Source organism: Chelmon rostratus, chromosome 15 (genome assembly GCF_017976325.1).
Source record: "Chelmon rostratus isolate fCheRos1 chromosome 15, fCheRos1.pri, whole genome shotgun sequence".
NCBI classification, from domain to species: Eukaryota; Metazoa; Chordata; class Actinopteri; order Chaetodontiformes; family Chaetodontidae; genus Chelmon; species Chelmon rostratus.
In genome coordinates, this window is record NC_055672.1 from 2,942,033 (window position 1) to 2,962,831 (window position 20,799).

The following is a 20,799-nucleotide window of genomic DNA, read 5'->3' on the forward strand; positions in this document are numbered from 1 at the left end:
AAACGAAGTCAAAGCGGCTGATGGGAGAGGCGAACCCGCCGGCTACAGGTTTAAAAGGAATAATTCAACCGTTTATCGGCTTTCTTGCTGAGAGGATCGACATCACTTCTCACGTCTGCGCAGCAAATGCGACCCTGCAGCCAGCGGCCGGTTAGCTTAGCTTAGCATAAAGACTGGAAACAGGGGGAAAGAGCTAGCCTGGTTACAGTATTCAGAGCTGCACCACACTGAGAAAATCCTCCTCTACAGCTGAATTTACTGAAGTATAAATGATGAGTGAGCACAGGAGGGCCCATCGGTGTTCTATTATCACATCTGTATGACGTTTTTGGATCAATGTTGCTGCTGCATTCATGTGTGTTGCTTTTCACTGCAGATGCACCTAATTAACAGGTTATATGCATTTGTTCAACAATAAGACACGTTCAGGTTTTACTGGACGGTTTCAGCAGAATCTCATCCGACTCTCAGCAAGAAAGCAAACGTGTGAATCTCCACAAATGTCGAACGATTCCTTTAAATGACATTTAGCTTGTGGCTGGTGTTTGTTGCCACCACAAACACACTGTAGCCCCAGTCTGAACCTCTCGTATCATTAGATTCAAGCCACAGAGCTGAGCGGGACATGCACGTAACAACGCTTCGTGGTTTTCAGAAGGTTTTTCCAGGACCCTCAGAGACTCTTTCAAACATCTGGATGAAGGATTTTTAACTCGTTTCATATTTTGTGGATTCTTCCCGAGTCGTGAGAAATGTTCTTTCGTGTCAATCTGGACCACATGAACCGAAGTTAAAACGATTCATCACAGAGTGAATCTGTCTGTTCGAATGTTTTCACGCATCATTTTAAAGATCAGTTCTCTGCCTTCACTGGATGACATGAACGAACAACAGCCTCCATCTGCAGTTAGATGGTGTCCTCCTTTACTATCATATACTAAACCTTCAAGTGAGCAGATAAAAAGATAATAAAGATAAATTTGAGGTCTTACTGCATCTGTTTCTATACATTTAAGAGGAAACAGCTCAATCAATCGAATCAAAATCAAACTTAAACTTTGTGAAACTGCTTGTGTTTTTCCATCCAGATGTTTCTGAGTCTTTGAGGATTGTGGAAACACCCTCAGGACGCTTCAGTGTTTTTGAATGTCCCTGAATATTTCCCATAATAACTCAGTGACTGTGAATGTAATGTAGACTGGGGTTAGACACATCCATGCTGGATTAATGGCAGTTTTTTTGGGAGTATTAGCAGTATTTTCCAGGCTGACAACAGTACAGAGATGCCATGCTAACAGAGCCATGCAAACGTAAAAAACTTTAAACAACAAGCCGAAACACTGAAAGCAAGGCTCAAATACAACACACAGCCAAACATCCCAGCAGAGTCAAAGCACAGAGGGTTTCCTATGCAAGCGGGTCGAGCACCTCCAGACTCAAGCCTACACAGTGGGGGTGGGGGGGGCAGGTAACCTCACCTTGAGCCCTCAAGTCTCCCGTTTCTCTCAAACTCGGTTGAGACTCTGAGGCGCATGAGAAGATCAGACAGGGAGGGGGGGAAAAAAGAAGAAAAAAAAAGATGTGGATTGTGCTCGACAGAAATAACTTCAGATCATTTCCAGTTTTTTTTTTTTTAACAAGAGAACATGTGACAGGAGGAGAGTGACACTGATGTGAGAGCACCACCGAAAACACCACAAAGAGACGGGAGGTTTGACCTCCAGTGAAGAAGCATGACAGAAAAAAACTAAAAAAAACAGCAATGGATGTCGAGACCGTGACGCCAAACTGAAACCAGCACTTCACAGCAGACGAAGAAAACTGAACACACAGCGAGACGGGAACGCAGCTCAGGAGCTCGCGAGCGAGTCGAGAGCAGCAGCTGCAGCCTGCAGGGGAGGCCCGCGCCTCTCAAAAGGTTTATTTCCTTTGACTTTCCTCCTCAAGAGCAGATTTCAAACACCGAGCAGAAGTGCAAAAAGCTCTCGGGCCTTTTACTCCCTTAAAATCAAAGTTATTAATGAGCAAATGTATTAACGATCGTTAGTATCATGAGCCTCAATGTTCTTTATTGACCCTGGAAAAAAATAACAGTGGGACGGCTTATTGCACTGAAGGTCTGACTGGCTTCTTCTGAGCCTTCAGGGTCTCCTCAGTGGAGTTTTCTCAGCGATGAAGACATGTGAGGAAGACCATGAGAGGCGCTGAAAAGCTCCAGGAAGTAGTCAGAGTCCAAATCATGAGATCTCACTCAGCTTCAATGCACTAAATCGTCTTCCTCTCTGAGAAAGTCACTCCAAAATAAACCTGAAATGTGAATTTGCTGATTGATTTTGTTTGATTTTGATTAAAATTTTGTTGCTATTAATTAATTAATCATACCTTTCCATAATTTTGTGGAAAGTCAAAAGTCCCTTTTTATTATCTTATGTTTTAAAGACGCGATTGTTTAAATTGATTTTGGTTGTCTGACTGTTTTTTTGCATCCGGCTGCGTCTCTGTTCTGAACCTGACTTCTTTAAATGAAGTCATTTAAAGTCACGTTTATCTTCTCACTGGAAGGAAAAGCTACGTCCACAAACTACAACACGTGAACACGGGCAGCTTCTGTGCAACGTGTCGCCGGGTCAAACTCTACAAATAAAACCAAACGTTTTAAACCGATGTGTTCCTGCGACTGAAGCAGCTCAGCAGACGTCTGCTCTGTTTGGGTTACAGCGACGGGGGGGGCGGAGTCCACGTGAGAACGCTCGACGAGCGTCCAATCGAACTCAAACCGTCCAATCGAACACATCAAACCGTCTCTCTACCAGGGGCACTTTGAACTCACGAAGAAGCTGCACAGCAGAGGAGGAGCTGATGGCGACCACGTTGTCTGATCTGGGACGGACACGCAGTTCATCGACCGGATTTGTTGTTTTTATCAGAAACTAGAGGCTGATTTGATGCGACTCTATTGGACAGGAGAACTGGCAGCATGTGACGACATTCCTCAGCCTCAGAGTGAAGCAGGAAGAGGTTTCATGTGCTTTTATTATAGAGTGAATCATCAGAATCATCTCGCCTGTCAAAATAAAAGCACCTGAGTGACACAACTATGAAAACGTGCAACGGTTTGAAAGCTACCGTCCCCGGAGAATAAATGAAATTTCTTTCCTCAGTTTGAAAGATGAATCGCTGCTGCTTTTCTTTAAATAAATGTTTGGTTTTTTTTTTACTCGTCGCAACATCGTGAGACGCTGTGAGAGATCCAGTCTGTCCTTTTTAACTGCAGCTACGCCTCATTGCATGGACACAAACAGCCACACAAACAGCTGACACAGGTACAGACAACAGCACTGAGCTCAGCGTCGGGCTGCATACGACAATATTCAGTATTTATGTGATTTAAGTTTTTTGATTCATCAGATATTTAATTTGCTAACAAAAATCCAACGTTTCTGTCTGCGTATTTTACTTGACAAACATTTTATCCATATCGCTAAATCTTAGTCAAGGTGGCGAGAAATGAAGAATTGTCCTACGACATGAAACCACCACAGAGCAGCTGTGTTTGCTTTTCGAGGCATTAATGCGCGTCTTTGTTCATCTGCTCGTCACGGTGACTCATGAGGACTTTTACTGGGTCAGAACTGTGTAACAGACAGGAAACCAGTCCCTGAATCACTACAAACAAAAGGAAAATGTCTGAGTAACACACCAGAAGACTAGATTAAAGCTAAATAAGCAGTCAGATCCCTGCTGGTCTGACTGGACGGGTTCCCAGCATGCACTGCAGCCCGGAGAACAGAAAAACAGGACGGGCGGAGGAGGAAGCGACTCCACGCTCCCCGACAGCTCAAGAGACTCGACGACAAGACGACAAGTGGACAGACGGGACTGACAGCAGGTCCTGGGTCGGTCGGAGAGGCCGTGAAGATCACAAGACCGAGGGGGTGAGGGACGGAGGGTGGGGGGGTGGGGGCGAGGGAGGGTGACTCCCTCCACATAACTGACACTCAAGACTTTAGTCTCAGAAGAGAGGTTGAGGGATTGAAACAGCCCCTTACTCTAGATCTTCATCTTCCTACAACTCTCTATATCTTCTGCTCCTGAATCTGAAAGAAAAAACGGGAATCTGAAAAAAACGGCGATTTTTCTCCATGGACACATGACAAGAAAGAAAGAGAGAGGGAAAGAATATTAAAGATGAATGACATGAGGACAGGCCAAAAAAGAAGAAAAAACATGGAAGGATGATGAGAAGGAAGGAAGGAAGGAAGGAAGGACAGGCTGATAGAGACTGGAGGGCAGAAGACTTACTAAGGGTCTTTCCTCCCTGGGTAGAAGGGACGGCAGGCCCTGTTTTGGCCACCTGCCGTTTGGCCGGGTCAATACTGACCCTAGGCAGAGAGGAAGAGCAGCAAGAGGTCAAGGTTAAAGGACACAGGAAGGTTAGGAGGACAAAAACACACAAACTGTGAGGAGAGGAGGAGGAGGAGGGAGGTGACTGAACCTAAAACGTCCTGAGGAGGAGGAAAATGACAAAAACTCGCTGGTTAAGTCTCCGGATGTGATGAGGACGTTTGGCAGAAACGTACGGAAGGTCGAGACCGACAGAATGCAGTGAAACGTTATCAGACGAGTCAAAAATACAACTGAGTCACATGATGAATAATATTGTTGGTTCAATAATTGAAACCTCTTCTTCTTTTAACCTTCGATCAGCTGACTGAGAGTCTACAGTCATGCTAGCAGCTCTGTGAGGCTGGACAGCAGTGAAATGAGCTAAATGCTAACATCAGCATGCTAACATGCTCTCAAAGACAATGTTAACATGCTGATGTTTGATGGCAGGTTTTAACATTTCTGAGCAGAGCTGAGCTGGAAAATGTCCTTAGTTTAGTTTTTCTGGTATTTGTTGATCCTTTCCTCTTCGAGTGTCTTCATCAGATGAAAATCTGAATTAGTCTAATATTTTGGTTTGTGAACAAAGTTATGACAATTCATTTTGATGACAGCGTTGGAGCGACTGACTGACACTGACATCCTCAACAAAACAAAACCAAAAAGGTTTTTTTTCCTTTCACCAACCAAGTTTTTTCTTTAACTCTCATTTATTTTTTTAACTCCTTCATTTTCCTTTTTATTCCATATTTTCACTGTGCAACATTTCCCATTATTTCAAAAATCTATTACCTTTTATCATTAAAGTCATTTTTCAAGCATTTTCTGCTTTTGTCTGTTTTCGTATGACTTCAAACTGAATCTCTGGGTTCTGGGTTTTCAGGACGTCAAAGGTTTTCTAAAATAATTTTGACTTAAACAGTTAACAAATAGTTGCTAGTTGCAGCCTTTGTCCAGAGCGATTGTTCCAGGGTAGAAAAATAAAAGAATGACTGAAAGATAAAGAGTAAAATTAAGTTGTCTTTCTTCATATTGATTGATTGGTGGTGAAGTAAAAAATGAAACGCTTTCTTGCTGCTTATAACCAACTGATTTAAGGTTAAAATTAAAAGTATAAAACTCATAAATTCAACTTCTTCAATTATTCAACTAACAATATCATTTGTTGAGATATTTTCGACTCATCTGATAACCTTTTACTACATTTTGTCTAAACAGGAATGAGGACAAACACAAAAACAGAGTGAGGTGATAAGAGTGAGATGACGACAGATGACACGACTCTGTGGATGATGAAGACGCCAGAGGAAGAAGAATATCCGCCAATCAGCCACCAGAGGGCAGTGTTGAGCCTTGAGACGGCACCCCACGAGGGCCATAAAGCGCCTCGACTGTTCCCAGAGGCCACAGCTGATGCTGATGATCAGAGCAGAGGCCGGTTCAGTTTGACCACAGCTATCTAATCACTTAAAAAGCTCTATTTTAGGAATCGATCTGGCGTGTCACGCTTTATTTTGGGGTCCCGGCCTGATGTCAGATCAGTTTCACAGCCTCCTTTCCAAACCCCGACCCTCCATTAGTGGGAGAAAGGACTCAAACTGACCCGACTCAGGAAACCACAAGAGTTTATGTGATAAATGTTTGAAATGGGAGAAATTTCTCTTCTGGATCTTTTCATTGGGCACTTCAAGCCTGAGAGGGTTAAAAGAGGAACTACTGGCTTGTACTGTTTTCAAAGAACTGTCCTGAATCAAAAGGATATTTTATTATTTATTGTGTTAAAGGACACGTTCACATTTTCTCCAACCCAATCTTCATACAATACTACCGGACTCGGCCCACAGAGACCCCCGCTTAAAGCGTTCTCACTTAGTGATAGGGGATGAAATAAAGCTCTTGTTCTGAGTAAAAATAACTTCTGAAGTTCAGCTGAAGATAAATCGAGGCCTCAGCAGTCGGAGTTTGACATATGAAGTGTGGATCTTTAATCTTTGTAGCACAAAACTCCCCGTTTTGCTTCTTTTTGAAGCTTTTCCTTGCTGAGTCAGCAGAGACTTGGTGCTAATAAGACGGCTGTAACTCTGGACGACATAAAGCTGGAACAGTCTGTCAGTCAGCCGAATGTCTTCTGGTTTAGGACTGTTGAATAAAACAAGCCACTAAATTGATAAACATTGATAAAATAATCATCGGATTATTATTGAAATAGATTCCCACTTCATTAGTCTGACTGACTGCTGAAGCCTCGTACCAACCAGGGCTGGATGACCGTACAAATAAATTGACTGTTGGCGACTGGCTGAGTGAATTCCTGCTCGTTTTTTATTCTTTTTGGACGATTTATGGCATTTTATTTAACTAATTTATTGTTCTGCCTCTGAAGGAGTGAGAGCTGCTGCTCAGCGACAGACTCTGTTCAGCAAACTAACCCAGCAGCACAAAAAGGCAGCGGAGGAAACAGCGAGTAGAGACAGAATATTTCACATCTAACTCTGTGAATTAATGGTTTTGGTTTCGACCAAACTGGAGCTGGTGATGGAAGAGTGAAAAGACTAAACACGACGGTTTTGGTGAGTTTCATTTGGCTTCTGTCACGTCTGAATGAAGTGTGTTTTAGGATGAGTTAACGTAGCGCTACACACATACCTGTGCAAATACATCAGCATTCGACGGCTGCTACTACTACTACTACTACTCTACTTCTACTACTACGACTGCTAATGCTACTACTACTACTACTACTGCTAATGCTACTACTGCTACTACTACTATGGCAGCTGCTACTGCTACTACTACTACAACTGCTGCTACTGCTACTACTACTGCTCTACTGCTACTACTACTACTACTATGGCAGCTGCTACTGCTACTACTACTACTACTGCTGCTAATGCTACTACTACTGCTAATGCTACTACTGCTAATGCTACTACTGCTGCTACTGCTACTACTACTACTACTACTACTGCTACTACTACTACTGCTACTACTATGGCTGCTGCTATTGCTAGCAGTAGTGCTAATAATAATTCACTTATTTTATATCACACCATTCAATGTGATTTAAAAAGGAAAAACTAAATTACAATAAATCATATTCATATATAACACAATGTAATAATAAAGTACAGTTAATAAGTATAATAATAAAATACCAAACATACAATAAAATAAGAGAAAAACTGAACTAGAACTGGAAAAAAAACCTTTGTGCTAACATGAATAAACAGTTTTTTAAAACGATAACTTTTAAGGAATTGTTTAAAAACTGGATTTTGTCTTCTATCACTGACAGATTTTGCTTTAAGAAGAGGTCTCTGGTTCATACGAGCTGAGTGTCGTAGTAAGACAGACCTGAAGAAGTGTGAATGTAACGGCAGATTGGCTTTGAAATGATTTACCTTTACAGCCATTGAGTTAAAACACATTTGTTCGACTATTCTGAGGAGTTTGGTTATTACATGTTTTATATTTATAGTCATTTATATTGGTCTTGTAAATTTCTGTATCCACTGAGAATAAAGGTGATACTTTGCACAAAGTATTTCAAACAAGAAGGGTGTTGTTTTGTATATGTTTGTATCTACGCGGATCTATAGCTCACATAAGTGATCAAATTCAGAAATTCACCGAAGCCCAGAAAGCCAGTCCAGGAACACCGAGCGTTCCCAAAAACAAAGGACAGAAGAAATGACCGACAGGCCTTTCAAATACATTTCAGTTTAACTGAAGTTCCTGTAGCAGAGAGGAAATGTAATGCAAGACCTAAAACACTGAACATCATGTGATCGATCAACCAAAGTCCGACATAAACACGACAGACGATCCAGACAAAGGCACAAATCTGTTTTTTTGAGCTCAGACATTTCCTCCTCTGTCCCTCTGTTCTGACACCTACGATAAATCCCATCTGGGCCAGAGAGAGTTAAAATAAAAAAAAAAATCAGCAGAATAATCTTTAAGGCGTCGTCTAAAATGTGCAGTTTCAACAGCAGGGAGAGAGTTCAGTCGTTAACAACAATCACTGTGGCGAGAGAACAATCAATGGCAGCTGTAAGAAGCGACCCCATGCAGGCGTTGGCAATTGATTAGTGGCAAGCTGCTTTGTTGTTGCTGTTGGTTAATCGACTGATTGTTCAAGGAGTTCCGGTCTGCTCTCCCAATCAGCCTTTATCCACTCAACCACAGCCGCACTGAGTACATTTACACACACAGAAACGCCAGCTCAAACCGGATTAATGCATAACTCCATCTGATGAAGTGATCGTTTAGATTTATCACGATGTCGTCTCCGATTCGCCCTTTGACGACCGTGGTTTTATACAGAAATACAAACAATCACATGTTTTTGTTGATTTTTTCCCTCTTGAAGGAACAGTTCAACATTTTTGAAAGTACGCTTATTCTTGCCAAGAGCAAGATCGGAAGATTGATACCACTCTCATATTCATAGTCAGCATGAAGGTAGTTAGCTTAGCTTAGCATAAAGACTGGAAAATGGGGGAAACAGCTTGCCTGGCTCTGCTCAGTAGTACTTAGTAATTACTCATTAATAACAGTATTAATTACTCATTACATACTTCTTACTGAAAAAGAAATCACATTATTTTCCTAATTACAGCAAAGCTCCATCAAAGCTGCCGCTGAAATAACTCCAAATCCTCCTCACCTGCACTTCATATCTTCAGTATTTAACACATGCAGAAAGAGAATATTGCGCTCTGGTTTAACCAACAGTCGCCAAATATATTTATTGACCATGAACAGCTAGCTTAGCATTAGCCCCTAGCAATACAACAGTTCAGAAGTCCTGACCTGAGCTGGGAAGTTCACACACCCTCCAACTCTGAACAAAACCAGCTGATTCCTGAATGTGGGCTTACCTTTAGCTAATGTTAGCGGGCCAACTAATAACACACAACATGTGAATACAAACATGGTTACAATTTGTCGTCTTTTAGTAGCAGCTAGCAGCCTTCCACACCTTCTAGCCCTCGAAGCTAACGTATCAGAGACCAGCCGACTGAACACAGAGACAAGCTGACATTAAAGCAGCAGTTGTTTATGCTGGATAACATCCCATCCCTTCCCATCAGGCCTCCCCTCCAAAACCACTCCCCCAAAACACCTGAACCAGCACTTCCTGGCAACAGCTGGAGGACGAGTCCACGAGAGAGCGCCTGGCAGAGGATGACTGGCGAGAAGGCCGGCCTGACGGTTACCGCTCACTGCTGTGGGTGTGAGCTTTGTGCTACTGAGTTAGCTGCTGAACCAGAGTCTGTTGGGGTCTCAGGGGGCTGAACTGGAGCACAGAGCATCGTTTTCATCACTAACCGTATCCAACTACCTCAAGTCTCATTCTCATGTAAGGAAACACCGTAAACAAGGAACATGGCTATTGTTAGTGCTCACAGCGGTCAAGCTAGCATGTTAGCATTGGGGAGTTTTGGCTGCACTTTCTCTGCCATTTTTGTGCAACTAGCTCGTTGTAGCTTTAGCGATATATCCGCCTAACCTTGAGGAGGACTCCAGACATGCATGTGGAGGGCACGGGTAGCAGGTACGCAGGTAGACAGGCAGGAATGCCATCCAGTCAGCATTCATTCAGGTCGATTGGAAACATTGGGTAGGATTACAGGCCTGCGACAGCCATAGACGGCACATTTTTGTCTTTTTTGTTAGAGCATTTGATTTATTGATCGTTGGCAGGATGTGAAGAGAATTTCAACAAAAATGCTAAAAACATGCTTCAACAACACATGACCTCTTCAAGCTTTAGCCCACCATGTACACTCAGTTGCCAGTTTATCGGGCCCACCAAGCTAAAACTAATGCGCTCTAAGACAGCAGTCCTGCAATAAATCCTTCAGAAATGTTCATTTCTTGTTGTAACTGTTTCAGAGAGCTGTTGATCCAACTGTGCTGTCATTTTAGATTGTGTAGTTTGTGGTGCTGTTGCATTGTACAGGGAGGTGTTGGTGTTATTTAATCTATCCTCATTGATATATATAGGGTGGACAAAATTACAGAAACACCTGCAGCCTCCACAATGACCACAAAGTTGAATCAACACCTCTCAGGTACAAGAAAACTGGACATTATAACCTTTATTAGACTGCATTTGAAGTTAAGTTCACTCAATAAACTGGCAATTGAATGCATCTCCAGGTAACACAGTGAGCAGGTCGACTCCACAAACTGTCCACGGTTCAGTTGACATGTTTATACAGAGCCTTGAAGGGTGCTAATGGGCACATTTTGTTACCTTTGGGTAGAGCTTGGCTAGCTTTTCCCCCTGCTTCCAGTCTTTATGCTAAGCTAAGCTAACTGACTGCAGCCTCCAGCCTCATATTTGCTGTACAGACATGAGAGTGGTATCAATTTTCACATTTCAACTCTCGACAAGAAAGCGATTCAGCGTATTCCACAAAATGTCACAGTTCCTTAATGCAAACAATGATATTAACTTATATAAAATTCATGTTACTTCAAACTAAAATCTGATCACATTAATCTGATTATTAACTGTGTGCATGTAAATGTACCCAGAGAGTTTTTTCTCTGCTAAGCGGTGTGTTAGTTCAGTGCCAGCAGCCCCACGCGTCTGTAGAGTCTCAGAGGAAGTTTCTCAGTGAGATTGTTTTCGTTATGTTTGGCACAGAGCGAAAGGCAGTACAAGAGTCCTACCTTTTGGTAAACCTGAATGACATGTTTCTACAACAGAATCAGACAAAGAAACAGTGAAAATGGTGAAGGAGGAGTGAAAGGAGGAGGGGCAGGGAGGGAGGGATGAGGAGTCTGAATGAGTGAACAAAAATGGGGTGATTGGAATCATCAACAGTGAAGGGAAAGATTCATGTTTTTCATTGATTATCAAATGATTTCAATTCCTCATTTTAGGTCAGTCATTGCAGTGATGTCGCTGGCCTGGCTGCCACTTTGAGACTTTTCATGCAGACAAAATGTGCAAACACCAAGATGGTTGTTTTCTCGATTAACTGAATTATACAAATACAAATTATACAAAAATATGAACCTGAGATTATACTTAAAGAGAGCCAAAAGTAAAAGTACTCATAATGCAGAATGGCCCAATTCTGAGTAATCTATATAATTTTATTGGATTACAATTATTAATGCATTAATGTGTTCATCACTTTAATCCTGCAGCTGGTAAAAGGTGGAGCTGATTTTAATTACTTTACATACTGCTAGGTAGTTTGCAATACCCCCCTTGGATCAATAAAGTTTTATCTTAGCCTACCATAATACATCATTGTTTATAGTTTGTAGTATTAATCTGAATTTGCAGAAAGTTCACTTATCATAAATATTTAGTGGAGCAGGATTATAGTAACTTAGTAAATGTACTCAGTTACTTTCCACCACTGGCTGAAGCCCAAAGTTTAGTCATGTGTCTGGTTTTGTCCAACCAACAAACACCTTGAGATATTCACTTTACTAAAACACAAGAAAAGAGATAACACTCACATTTGAGAAGAAGGATTATTTGATTTTTGCTTGACAAATAACTTAAATTGATTATCAAAATAGTCGATTGTTTTGACTGGAGGCGCTGATAGAAGCTCCGGTTTGTTTGTGCCGACAGCTCAAAAATGTTTCCAGATTTAGGCCAAAGAAAACCAGCTGAAGACGTGTTAACTTTTAAAGCATTTGCACTGCATGAAAAGATCTCTCCACGTCTCTGATGGAAAGAAATGATCAGCGAACACATTTCATGAATCGCAGGACTACAGCTGAAATTATCTGCTGCGTCGCGGCCTCGGAGCGTTCTTGGACCGTAACGCAGCCGTAGACATGAACAACATCGCAGGTCAAACTGTGGCTCATTCAGAGGGGTTTCACTTCTCTGTGGCAGGCATCCAGGCAGCGACAGATAAACAATTTAGACTTGAGAATAAATCACATCGTACAGGACAGTCAAGTGTTCCCCCCAGCATGTAATTTATCATCCTGACTCTACCAGGCACGGTGTTGATTGGCTTCTAATTTCCAACAGACAGTCACAGGAGATCATACTGTGTACAGAGGAGGGCTGGAGTCCATGCCCTTTCTACATCAGTCAATATTTACATGTGCAGTGATGAGAAGGTCTCAGAAATCTCTGTTTTAGAATGAATTTAAGCTTAAAATTGACTGAGCAGAAAGAGCTAAACTCCAATGCTTCACTGCCGTGTGTGTTTCCTCTCCTACCTGCGGGTGAGTTTGGAGGTGAGTTTGGAGAAAAGGTTGCTGGTTCCACGGCTGCGGGTCTGGGAGAGAGGGGTTGCATCGTGGGAGAGGGTTGGCGAGGCCGGCGGCCCGTTGTACGTGGCGGTGCGACGGTCCCTCAGCTGGCCGCCGTGGAAGGTGCTGCGGCTGGCGGTGCCTCGTGGGAAGCGCAGCCTGTCAGGCGTGGTGGCGTTGGCGATGCTGTGGATGGACGCCACCGGGTTCCTCTGGCTGCCGGGCGACACGGCGACGCTGCTGATGTGGAGGAGGAAGAGTGGAAACGGTCACGATCCAATCAAAATTCAAACCCATAAACGTTCAGGTTGACAGTTGTTCCACTGCAGACGTGTTGAACCAGCAGCTAATATTGTCTATTAAATGACGAGCGTGTCCAGGAAGTGTGCGATGAAGCCGACTCACTTTGCATAAATTACAGACAGATCCTGCAAAGGTCAAAGGTCGCTGCTACTGTACACTCTGGTACCCAATCACACGACTGCAATGGAAAAACTGTTGTTACAGCTACGTCACATTTCCCTCATTATCTTTAAAATGGCTGCGAGTTTGTTATTCCTACGTGGATTTCTAACGCTGCCATGGGCTCGACTAAATGATTCTTGCGTGTTAGATGTCGTCAGGGTAGGAAATTAAATAAAAAAGCAAAGATGAACATCATCCGATCTCATCAGCAGGTGGATTCAGACACTGAACAGCCCTCTGATCGGTCTGTCACACCTGACTTTACTGTGTGAATGAAGCTGTGCACAAGATGAAGCAGTTTTGAGGTTTGTGTTTGACCAATCAGTGACGATCAGCCCTTCAGACTCTGCTCCAGAACAATGACTTCAGGGGCCGGAAACTGTGACAGCGGGACCACTTTACACCCTGGTTCCTGAGTCCCTGCAGTGCAAACAGGCTCGTGTTGAGATAACAGGATCAAAACAAATTTAGATCAAATTTTTTTTCCCATAAATTCACCAGCCAAAGATCATTTCAGACGAGAAAAGGATAAAAGTGACGACTAAAATTTACCAGCTGTAACTGAAATTTATCAGCTGATGTTAATTTCCCACCCTGGACATCAAGCCTCTTAACAAGTACAATGAGAAGAGTGAGTTGTGTTCCTGATCAGTTAAACAAAAACAGACGATGGTCTGAGGGTGCCGGGGCAGCAGGGGAGCCGGTGAGCGGCGGAGCTCGGCCATCGCGTCGGACACCGACAGGCGAGGGATCCGGACGGAGAAGATCAGGGGTCAACGTTCACAGCAGAGGATGTGGGAGAGGTCGGGAGCAGAGCTGTGACAGCTTGTTATTGGAAATGTCTGCAGCGGAGACCAGAGGTTCTCCAGTTCATGGCTGGCAGAGGGATGATGCAAACACGGAAAAATATCATCACACACAGAGTTTCCCACCTCGTTCATCAAAGCCTGACAGCTTGATTTCACTGTGAGGATACATATTTTTCTCGACTTGTGCCTCCACTTCTATCAGTGTCTGAAATCAACACCCACCAGGTTCCAAGTGCAGGTGAAAGTTGTTTTTGGTGGATAATAATTGATAACTCAACAGCCTGAAGAGTTGAATCTGGCTCGACTTGACTCAAGTCAGTGTGAGCGCAGCCTGACTCGATTTAAGCTCTTAATTTCGATGCTGCCTTTAGTTTATTTTTCCTCACATTTGAATTTAATATGTTGATCAGTCTGAGCACAAAGACTGATTCACTTTAACTACAGTTTTTCTGTTTTGATCATGTGCTGTGAGTGAATACGGATGCATAAAGCTACCGCTGATACTGCAACATCACTTCCTGCACGTTATTCACAATAGATGCATATTAATCTGACATCTGTGGCGAGAATTTACTGTGACACTTAAGTGTTGACAGTGACACGGAAGGTTAGATTATATGACCGAAGATTTACTCCATGCAATTTCTCCTCTTAAAATGAGATTCAGACATTTTCCTGCACGGATGAAAGGTGTAGTTAACAAGATCGCTAAAGGAGAACGGTTCATTACATCTTAGTAAAACTAAACCAACAGGTCAGGTGCTTTGTTGAGCAGCTGCAGAAGTCGAGTGAAGCCTTTTCTCCGACCTGCTGAAGAGGATCACATGTGCAGCACCGGCTCTGATCGTGGTTTATCGCAGCAGCTCTGAGCTGTTTGGAAGGTCTCTACTCTAATCCTACATGATGAATCATTGTCGTTCTTCACTACACCAGTTTGACAATGCTGAGTTCGGGAAAAGTCTGATCGGTGCATCTCTAATTTTTACTTCGCCTGCTTGTTCCTGCTGAGCACAAATTTCAGACACTGACATGAAAAACCAAGTTGGACGCACGCTTTCCTTACTGTTCTCTGCAGGAAATGGAGTCCATGGTTTAGTTGTGGTGTTACAGAGTGTGAAGCTGGCTGGATGTGCGGGTTAGCGAGGGGCCAAACAGGGGCTGAGACATGAGACGAGACAGACAGGGGGGTTTGGAGGCCCTGCCGTCTTACTTGGGCGAGCAGTAGTCCAGAGCGTAGTAGGAGTGGGGCAGCGTGGCCCAGCCCGCCTGGCAAACGTACAAAGGGCCGACGGTTTGATACCTCAGCCGCACCGAACTGGACGAGGCACCGAACGCGGCGGCCGCAAAGGCAGAAGACGGGCTAGTGGCGCAAGCCATCTCAGTCATGCTGGTCATGCCGCAACGAAAACACCCCCCCAGTTCCACAAACACACAGGCAGAAATAAAAAATAAGATGATGAGAAAAAGGGAAAGTAAATACAAGAAAGAAAGAAGGACTGGAAAGAAAGAAAATAAGGGAATGAAACAACGGAAATCTCTTCTTGGGATCCTGGATTTTCTTTCAACAGTAACGGAGAATCTGCTCTGAACTGGTGAAACGTTGCTGTTAGAGTTTGACCAGTATGACTCTGGAAGGCTGACATTAATATTTTTTGTTTATATCCATATTTACTAGCTTTGAATTTGACCACATTTGTGTTCATAATGAGGAGTTCTGCATTCCTGTCGGGTAGAAAAAGCTCTAAAACGGCATTTAGGCCACATTACTGGCAAAGAAAAGCTTCAATAACATGTTCCACAAAAATGTACAGGCTCAATAACCTCGTTAAAAACCGCTCCCGAACCAAGAAGTAATGACTGAGCTCTTTGTGTCGACTGTACTTCACTGATGAGGAGGAAACCCAGATTCTGCTCGCAGTGCTGACGCAGATTTAACGTTTCGGTGATGAATCCGGGTCAAAGGCGACCATCGCCCTCTCTCACCTGTTCTCCTTCCCGTTGGGGATGACGGAGAGGCGGTCTGCGTTGTTTCTGTCGCTGCAGACGTACGTGTTCCTCCTGGTCATACCTGCCGACGCAGTGTTATTCTGCACAGCAACAGCAGAGGAAAGTCAGAGGTCGTACGACATTAATACAACTTATTTTAGTTTGTTTCAAGCATCACTTTTGATTAAAAAAAAAACATGACAGCTGACTGCTGCTGATGCAGTTCAGATATGAATGAGAGAAAATGTAGAAATGAACAGTTAGACACTAAAAGTAGTAACAACATCAAGAGGATCATAAAACATGTTTTCAAAAAAATCAGAGAACTAATAACAGAGTCCGTTTAACACAAAGCTGAACTGTTTCATGGCTCAGAGAGGAGTAAGAAAGGTTCAAAGACGACTACAAAGTTAAAGGTTCACATTTATTAACTTCAGTTTCTAGAGCTGCTTCCTAACCTCGATGGTCTGAATCATCATTCCAGAGTTCGGCTTCGTCTCTGCACACACAGCGGCAGCATGACGGACCGTAAACCTTCACAAACTGAGTCTTTTATCTGAACCACTCATTAAGTTTCAACCGGACTATTTCTGCAGCTAACAATGATTTTCACTGTCAATCAATCGATCGATTAGTCGTTCGGTGTCGGAAAATAAAGAAAAGTATTGATCAGTGCTTCTCAAAGCCTAAGACAGGCATGTCCAAACTATTCCATGAAGGGCCATGTGGCTGCAGGTTTTCGTTCCAACCAAGGAGGAGCACACCAGCTTAATTAGTTGATCTCAGTCTTCAGCTGATAACTCAGTGATCCCTTGATGTTGATTGGTTGGCCTGATGTGCTCCACCTTGGTTGGAACAAAAACCTGCAGCCACATGGCCCTTTGTGGAATAGTTTGGACATGCCTGGCCTAAGATGACATCTTCAAATGTCTTGTTTTGTCCACAACTGATTACTAGCAAGCATGTAAACGAGTATTCAGCTTTTTTGCGATCATTTTTAAATGAATTTAATTTTGATGGGTGAGTATTTGCGGATGAAGGAACTCACGCTCGGGCCGGTGGTGGCGCCTTTCCTGCGGTCCGGGATGTCGGCCTTGTTGGGGTTGTTGGCGTTGCCCAGCAGAGGGCTGGAGGGCGGAGCCCCGCGGCTCCCCGGGGTGCCGGGTTTACGGAGCTGGACCCCGCCTTCTTCCTTGGCGCTGTTCTCGGCCGTGGTGGTCTGACTCCTCTTTGGATGGGCCATCCCTGGAGGGACGTTCTGACCGACTGCAGAGGAAACAGATGAGTGACGGCGACTCCAAGATGACGTTTTTACCTTTTTTATCCAAACGGAGATGACCTCCGAATCTGACACTGACTCGGAGTGACAGCAGATTTCACATTAAGGTATTTTTAAAGAAAGCAGGGTGATTCAGCTCACAGTAGCTTGTCTACCTCTTAATGTGAAATAACGAGCTTGAGGCCATATTTTCCCAAAACAGACCCGTGGCTTGAGCTGATGCACTGAGTTGGTTTATCACTCAAAAGAAAATGTTGCCACAATAATCTGAATAACTGATTCAACATTCACTGGTTCCAGCTTCTCAAACGTCAACATTTGCTGGTTTTCTTACACTCGTGTGATATGAAAATGAATGTCTTAATGGATCGGTCAGGCAAAACAAAGCAAATCATTTAATCGAGAAAATAATCACCATCTTAACTGATGATAAAACGACCCCTTGTTGCAGCCCCACATGTGTCAGTTAGTGCAGATTTAGCTGCTGAGATGTAACAGGACATGTTGTGTCACTTAAAGTGCAATAATATACTTAAAAAGTACAAACGATGCCTGTGAATGGCTGTTAGAGCCGTGAGCTTAAAGGTTCTCAGAGTAGCTGAGGTTATTGACAAAGCATTATATCACAGTGGACACCACTGAGCTGTGCAAATAAGCTAAAGGTTAGAGTGCTTCCACCGTGTGGCTGGTTTGATTTAACTGCTTTTATCAGCCTGACAACAAGCTACAGACAGAAACGACCTTTACTAGCAGGGGCAGGCAGAGTGGAGTTTGAGCCGTGGACTCGTTCAACAAGCAGGGACATTCACAGCTTTCTTCATTTAGCTACAGAAAGACGCCGTGTCGTCCTCACCTTGCTCACTGTAACGTCTCTGTTTGTGGTTGGAGGAGACGCTCCTCTGGACTTTGAGGTGGGAGGGCGACTGGCCATTGAGCTCGCTGTTGGGTCTCGGTTTGGCCAGAGACAGGTTGCTGCTGGAGGCCGACTCGCTGGGCTCCAGCTGGGGACGGACAGACAGACAGACAGACAGACATACAGGTGCACCGTCAGACTGCTGACACTGTTATTACCTGAGCAGAGTTTTAAATTCTGCAAACCTGCTGAGTGAGACTTATAATAAGGTCAACAGCAGTCTGAACTTTAAACCACAGAAACCTTTCCGAGCCTTTTCTTACCCTGATTTCAAACACCAGGTTGCAGCTGTGGAGCACATCTTACTAATTCATTTCTCTTTTCATTAAGTTTACTGTCCAAAAGAAGTGCAGATCAAAATAAATTCTGTCTTCAACAGCAGAGAGTGCGCCATCCAGAGAAGATGGATCAGCTAAGGTTAAGAGAAGTTTATCGTTTTAATAACTAAGCCATGTCTCATTGTGTTTAGCTCCTATCAACCATCCCCGCTCCCCTCCGCTGACCTGGCAGTAAAGACTAGTTGATCTACTGTGCTGCACTGACAACAGGTGGATGTTTGTACCTCAGAGGCCTTCCTGCCCAGCAGCAGGTAGGTCGCTGTGATCTCGTCATACTTCATCTTGGCCAGAGAGTCCTGGATCTCTTCCAGGTTGTATCCCATCCCCACCATCACATCTGCACAAAGCAAAACACGAAAAAATATATTCAACAAGCATTTTAACCAAATACAGATCACACACACAAAACAAAACGTCTGTGCAAAGCTGTGCTAAACCGTCGTCGTTCATCAAAAAAAAAAGGAACAGGCTTCAGTTCTGATCAATTTAATTGTCTTGTTGGGATGTCGTACATGGGCCTGTCTTATAAAAGAGATCTTGATCTAAAAGAGACTTCCTGAATAAATAAAAACTAAAAATCACAGCAGCTGCTCTTCTTGGTTTTATCATGTCGAATTAAACACCTTCTGTGTGTTTTATACATTTTATTCTATTTTAAATAGTTAATGATTCATCAAGATTAAAAAAATGACATATTAATAGATAATTGAATAGTTCATTGGTTGTAGCCTTCTTAAAATCTGTAATTCTGTCTCGTTTTGTGAATAAAATGACTCATGAAAGGTTTAATTAATGCTGTAAACTTTCTCCACGAATCAGATGATGACTTCAATGCACCACACTCTTTCTAAGAGGTGATCTGTGGAAAGCAGACGAACGCAGCGATGACTCAAAAGCTCCTCGTCGACGTCTCTACCAACATCCACAAGCAGCACAACGTGACTGTTTCTGCTCCATATGCAGCAATAAGCCACAGTAGCAAACAACAACATAGGAGCGATGTCCAACAGCATATGGCAGAGTATTAATTTTTCATGTAAAAGCCTCAGTCTGGCCTTTCGCAGACGCTCCTCAGTGATTATTACACAAATGGTGAACGAGCATCACGTGTGTCAGTACGTGTGTTTGTAATGATTCAGGTGAGTGAATCAGATAGTCAGCAGCTTCCTACCCGCCGCCTCCGCCTCCATCAATCAGAGGCAGAAAGCTGCTGATTGGAGGGAGTGTGTGAGAGTGAGTGTATGTGCGCACACACATACACTCACCATGACCTCCCCCCCATCATCCAGATCACACTTGTAGCAACATGTTAGGTGAAGCATAGCGGTGTTTCCTGCTGCAGCTCCAGCCTGATCTGCTTTAAATATTCATCTGTGTGAGTATGTGTGTGTGTGTGAGACCCTCCCCCAAACATGCATCCTATAAAGGCTTTTATCCCTTCACCTCACCACTACGCAGCCTATTATATTTTAATAGACTCTCTTGTATCCGAAACATGTCGGAGAAGGAATCAAAGCAGATCACATCTTCAGAGGCAGGACTGGTTGCTAAGCAAAAGGTGTTGAGATGAGTCACAGGCTTCATAGTGGCTGTTGATGTGCTCCCATTTCCTGACAGTAATCACTGTGTCAGAGCAGGTGGGCGTCTGTTTTCACCAGCAGATCTGCCTGATTTAGAGATCAAATTCTTTATCCATTAAGTCTAGTTTTGTTTTTTAAATTATGACTTTCGCCGCATGTTCCTGCAGCCCTTAAAGCTTTACCGGGATGTTAACAGCTAAGTGTGTGTGTGTGTGTGTGTGTGTGTGTGTGTGTGCGTGTCTGAGCATCTCTGTATTTTTAGCAAACGTTAGCTCCTAATATAATAAATGTCCTTGGAGCACAGCAGACAGAAGCTCTGCAGACAACTGCTGTGTACTGTCACATACTTCTACAAGGGACATAAAATATGATCTATTATGATGGTGATTGATCATAAATACAGAATTATGCTAACTTGTGAGTGCTTCTTAAAAGCTGCAGACCATTTAAAATGTGATTTAATTCAAGGTTTTTATGACAGTCATTAAATGAGTAAGAAAAATTGCAGTAAATAAGAAACTGCATTACAGAAATTAAGTATTTACAGCAGTTTAGACAGTGTCGCGATTACATAGTCTGTCCACCAGAGAGCGCTGACACTCATCCTGTCCTCACAATTCTTCAAAAATAGATTTTTTTTTAAATCAAAAATGATTGTTGATATGTGATTACATCAATACAAAGGCAGAGATTTTGTCACATTTTAAAAAAATCTAAAATGTCAATATTGGTATCAGCTTCAAAAATACAATATTAATCCAGCTATAACAATGAATACTGGTTCAAACTTTTACCT

General features: G+C 43.1%; 1 protein-coding gene across 11 annotated transcripts in view; it reads right to left on the reverse strand.

Moving 5' to 3' along the window:
* mark3a (MAP/microtubule affinity-regulating kinase 3a) overlaps positions 1–20,799 on the reverse strand; it is a 53,303-nt gene that overhangs the window by 1,063 nt on the left and 31,441 nt on the right. For 2 of the 11 annotated variants that reach the window (XM_041954419.1, XM_041954417.1), the window contains exons 11-17: positions 18,648–18,760; positions 18,026–18,173; positions 16,942–17,159; positions 15,891–15,994; positions 12,601–12,870; positions 11,074–11,100; positions 1,479–1,523 (exon numbers count right to left, since the gene is read on the reverse strand). In XM_041954419.1, coding sequence (XP_041810353.1) covers positions 1,479–1,523; positions 11,074–11,100; positions 12,601–12,870; positions 15,891–15,994; positions 16,942–17,159; positions 18,026–18,173; positions 18,648–18,760 — 925 coding nt within the window. Of the gene's footprint in view, positions 1–1,478; positions 1,524–11,073; positions 11,101–12,600; positions 12,874–15,890; positions 15,995–16,941; positions 17,160–18,025; positions 18,174–18,647; positions 18,761–20,799 lie in introns of all 11 variants that reach the window. The other 9 variants (XM_041954418.1, XM_041954416.1, XM_041954423.1 and 6 more) reach the window with 5 other exon arrangements.